Below are 4,987 nucleotides of genomic sequence, written 5' to 3'. Positions count from 1 at the left end.
AACCCAACTACACGATCTAAATATATTTTTTTTAAATTAAAGAAAAAATCTTTTCTGGGATTTGAAAAAATAATAATTAAATTAAATTCTAATAAAATTTTAAATATCAAATAAGAGGTTTTTTTTTGTACAAAATTTACTTTTCATGAAATAAACAATCTTAGTTTTAAAATTACTCATCACACATTAGATTGTCATCATTTAACCTGGCTTTAGGCATAGTTATACGCAGATTGCAAAGGATGAAAGAGACTAATCCAACAAATTTAAGGAGCGAACCTTATCTTATTCCTATAGCAAAACATCTTTTACAGATTCAACAAGAACCCTTAAACATTCCGAATGCTGACAACACAGGAATAACCTTTGGGGAGTAGTATACATAAATCTATAATTTGTTCCCTAAATAACAGAAAAGAGGGTAGGGCGAAGAAATTAAATCAGAAGACAAGCAAACAAGTGCCTCCAATGAGGTTAGCATCAGATGCCCCCAGCAACATCAATATACACATGCATTTTCACAAGCCAGAGCAGAGAGTGCCACCACCACTACAATAGCCATAACTATATCAACAACAAGAAGAATATAAAACTCTGTATTTAGTCTAATGGCATGTTGTGCATTGAACAACTCCCCAAGCTAGAACCAAATGCAAAGTCCACAGACTCGCAACATTATTTTCAATCCTTCTACACTTCCTCTCTATCTCGGCTGCTACTCTTCAAGATATTGTACTTGCAGAGAGGGCAGGTAGCATTAATGTACAGCCACTTATCGACACAGGGACAGTGGAAGTGGTGACCACAAGGAAGTTCCCTTAGCTCAACTCCATCGTCATAAGCAGAAAGGCAGATGCAACATTCCTGCAAGTTACCACAAGCACCATTTCAATAATGCAATTATTCTTTAACCATGAACAAAAGCATTTGCCAATCAACAAAATGAATAATGAATTCATTATAATACCATTAAGAGAAAACAGGCTTAAAAATGTCACATGTATTTCGGCTGTTATGAAGTGAACTGATAGAAGAAAAAATGCATCAAGCTAAAAAAAAAAAAGAAAAAAAAAATTGATTTAAGAGCTGAGATATTCACCGCATCCTCCTCTGAAAGAACATGTTCAACTGGTGAATCTGTACCACATTCAGTCATTATCCCACCCAGAGGTCCTTGTGCCTCGCCAACAAGTTTCTCACTATTAACAGTTCTGCGGAATTTGAATTTTGAGAGCTGATCGATGTCTTCCTTAGATGCTCCTTCCTGTTTTAACAGGTTGAATAAAAAATTGAAGAAAAAGACATGAAAGACATTGATACATAGATAGCAATAACACATCCAAGACAATGATAATGTGTTGACTAAAAACTGTATGCAACACAGGCATAGGAACTAACATTTCAAGCAGCGAAAGTTTATACAGCAATGCCCGGCCATACAACTTCGAAGTTTGAATTAATGCAAAAGGAAATATCTCTCTCTCTCTCTCTCTATCTATCTCTCTCTCTCTCTCTCTTTGTCCCTCTTCCTCCCTGGCCTGGTGAGTAGAACACTGGAACTGTCATTAATTTCATTAGGAGAGCATAGTCACTCAAAAGAAGTTGAAGAACATGTGCCCAAAAAGGCTGAGATAAATAGGTAGAATGGCCAAGTCAATCATCCAAATGCCTGAGAAACTCATGTAGTTCTCCTAGGTGATCAGATGGAAAAGCAAGTACTAAGGAGATTTGAAAAAATAGACTACCAAAAAAAAAAAAAAAGAAATAGTAAAAGAGTTAGTCAGGGTTGGGGGAGAGAGGATATGGCATACCAAAAAAAAAGGCATTTGCAATGATGTGTTTTCACATCTCGATACAATGCTCACAGAAAATATCTCAAGGCTCAATAATTATATCAAGTATCAAGAGTTGCCGTTACGATTAGCCTTCTTGTCCTATTTGAATATTACTTTTAATATGTGATTCATTTAATTCAGCAATCCAAATTGAAGATCTTTACATGTGTTTCATGCAGACTCCTCAGTATGCATTCTCACACTTATATCTAACACTAAAAACTTGGAAAAAGAGGACTTGACAGCTGGTTTTAGTTTCAGCTAGCACATCTCATGCACAAAACCAACCCCAAAAGATAAGAAAATTTTCTAACAAGGAGGGCCCTCAAGGCCATGAGTATACTACAAATATACAAAATTCAGAAAAAGGATACAGATATAGTAAGTTGAGACTGCTACCTGGTCTGCAATAGCATACAAGATTGCAATAATACATGGAAGACAGCAGCAAACAGCAATGCCGATGACACATGCCAGAGCAACACAGAAAACGACAAAGAACACATCAAAACCAAGAAAAATTATGCAAAGCCTGCAGACCAAAAATGCATTGCAACGGTAAGATTCTACTAGCAGAAAACACTTCAACATCAAACCACAGCGGAAAGGGTTAAAACAAACCAGTAGAGTTGAGGGGAGCCACGAGCCAAAGCTTGGCCGCCAGCAGACACCCAGTAAAACCCAATGATCCACCAGATAAAAGAAAACAATGTGTTCGCAGATTCCAGATGCTTTGCAACACTGCTGCGGCAATTAAGATAGAAATGATTAACTAAAAATCACATGACACGGACCTTAGAAGGAAAATATTACATGAATCCAGAGTTATCCCAATCCAAAAGCAATCTTTCAAAGAATAACTACGGATTCGAAAGGGGGAAAAATCAAAATAAGCCAATCACAAGTAAAAAAATGATAATGAACATAATCACATTTATGCATTTTATGCCAAATTTTGTTTGATGAATCTGTAAGCCTTCATTTAAATCTCACTCTAGTCTAAGTAACAGAAAACCCCCAACGATATATATATAATAGTTTAGAAAATTATGTAATTTCCATGACAAATATTATTTATCATGTATTAAATCAGTGAATCCATAACAATACTTACGCAACACATGATATACTTCTCAAATTAAGGATTCTGAACCAGTACTTTAGCCCAACAAATGATACAATAAAATTATCAGTTTTCCATTATATAACAACTCTCTCACGCAAGCATACCTGGTTCCATCTTCCTCCAGTTGAGCCAACGAAACATACTCCCCATAATCCCCTCTCGACCCGGAACTCGAATTCCCATTACTTCCAAGCCCTGGCTCCACCCCTCCAAACCCCACTCGCCTCCTCCGCCGCCTCCTATACTCTACACACACGCAAACCATATGCAAAACGCACTGCAACCCATAACCAATAATCCACAGCCTCAAGGGCATACTGGGATGCTCTTTCCTGCTTAATATCAGCACCGCCACAGCCACCGCCACAAACGCGAAGTTCCAGATGATGTCGAGAATCACCACAGGCTTCGAATAAGCCCAGTCGCTCTGCCGCTCCTCGAGCTGCTCCGCGGCCGTCTCGCGCACCAGCATCGAAGGCTCCCGCATCAAGCGACGACTGCTGGCTCGACGAAAGAACCGCGCGGCATCGCGGAGGGCTTGATGGCGGGGGAATCTACGGTCGGAATTATTCCCGGATTCGCCATGGGAGGAAGCGGAAAGCAACGGCGTCGTGTCGACGATGTCATCGGAGGATGGAGTGGAGGTGGGGACCCTGGTGTTAATTGTGGAGGTCGCGGTGGACATTTTGCGGATTTTACAATTAATCGAAGCTGTATGCCATCAAAATCAAATAGAGAAGAGGAATTTTTAGATTGGAGGATGGAAATGGAAGGAAAACTGTGGGCGATCTCGCTGGCTGTGCCTATGATGCCTCTTGATATTGGAGATATCGCGGTTTTTAATTTTATGTTGATTTTCAGTTCCAGGTTATGTTGGTAAGTTAATTAGTAATTACAGTTGCAATTACCGTTTTCAGTTTTCACGGATTGTCAGACTTAGGCTTATTTATTTATTTATAAATAAAAGTTCAATAAATATTTTTTAGTGTTATTATCGGCAAGCGAAAACAGGTGGCCAGCCAGCACGTACTGTTTTGTGGTATTGACGAAGAACACGTTACACGTGGGTTTTGTTAATGATTGAGGCTACAAATTAAGGTTTCATTTTTTTTTTACTAATTTTATAATTTTTTAGAGATTTAAAATTAGGTTTTAATCAAATGACTCCATTTAACCAATAAGTTTTTTGTATTCGTTTATTTTTATTATGGCGGATTGGTTTGGTTGGAGCCAAATAGGCTAAGCTTGTTTGGTTACTTTAATTTCATAAAATTTTATGAAATTTAATAAATTTTATATCTTGTGTATTATATTTTAAAAAAATATAGATATAATCTAATTATAAAAATTGGCCGTGAAATTTAATTTTATAGTAAATTTTATTTTATTTATAAATAAATTTTATGATAAAATTTATTTATAAATAAATTTTTATAATTGATATATTTTATATTAAATGTGGACTTCATGATAATTTTGTATTTAAAATAAAATAAAATAAAATAAAATGATAATTTTGCCATTTGAATAATATATAATTTTAAGTTTAGAATTTATTTATAAATTATATTAATTTTGATCGAATTTGGTTTAGTCATAATAAATTCTATAAAGTTGATTATTAAGAATTCAAAATAAATTTTCATTTTAAAAAAATAATAAAATTTTAAATTTACATATGAATTTTATAAAATTTTATGGATTTTATTTATGTCAAAAACTATCTATAATTAAAATCAATTTTTATAAAAATTTGATGAAATTTGAAATCAATTCCACAAAATTTATATGATACGTCTTTTAAACTAAAATATCCTTATAAAAATTTTTATCTCAATGATTTATCTTTTTATATACTCACATGCTGAAATTATTTATTTTTAAACTTTGATCACCAAAATGAATAATAGAATTTGCTATACCCAATCACTACTATTACAAAAAAAAATGGTTCGAATTTTCAAGGAAAAATAATCAAGTATCCTTATTAAACAAGAAGATGAAAAACCACAAATTGACTTTCTAT

General features: G+C 34.7%; 1 protein-coding gene across 2 annotated transcripts; it reads right to left on the bottom strand.

Moving 5' to 3' along the window:
- Positions 1–253: 253 nt before the first annotated feature.
- On the bottom strand, positions 254–3,872 carry LOC110656985 (E3 ubiquitin-protein ligase At1g12760). 2 transcript variants are annotated; one of them, XM_021814008.2, is made up of 5 exons: positions 3,066–3,872; positions 2,457–2,576; positions 2,235–2,367; positions 1,100–1,264; positions 254–864 (listed from the first exon to the last, which is right to left on the bottom strand). In XM_021814008.2, the coding sequence occupies exons 1-5, from the start codon at positions 3,644–3,646 to the stop codon at positions 691–693; spliced, it is 1,173 nt and encodes a 390-aa protein (XP_021669700.2). In that variant the 5' UTR covers positions 3,647–3,872; the 3' UTR covers positions 254–690. The 2 variants fall into 2 exon arrangements, with proteins under 2 accessions (XP_021669700.2, XP_021669698.2); XM_021814006.2 differs by having other exon boundaries at positions 2,457–2,579; positions 3,066–3,849.
- Between the last annotated feature and the right edge of the window lie 1,115 nt (positions 3,873–4,987).

This window comes from Hevea brasiliensis, chromosome 9, assembly GCF_030052815.1.
Source record: "Hevea brasiliensis isolate MT/VB/25A 57/8 chromosome 9, ASM3005281v1, whole genome shotgun sequence".
Classification (NCBI taxonomy): domain Eukaryota; kingdom Viridiplantae; phylum Streptophyta; class Magnoliopsida; order Malpighiales; family Euphorbiaceae; genus Hevea; species Hevea brasiliensis.
The sequence above is the reverse complement of the archived record's forward strand: the minus strand, read 5'-3'. Positions and strand labels throughout refer to the sequence as shown.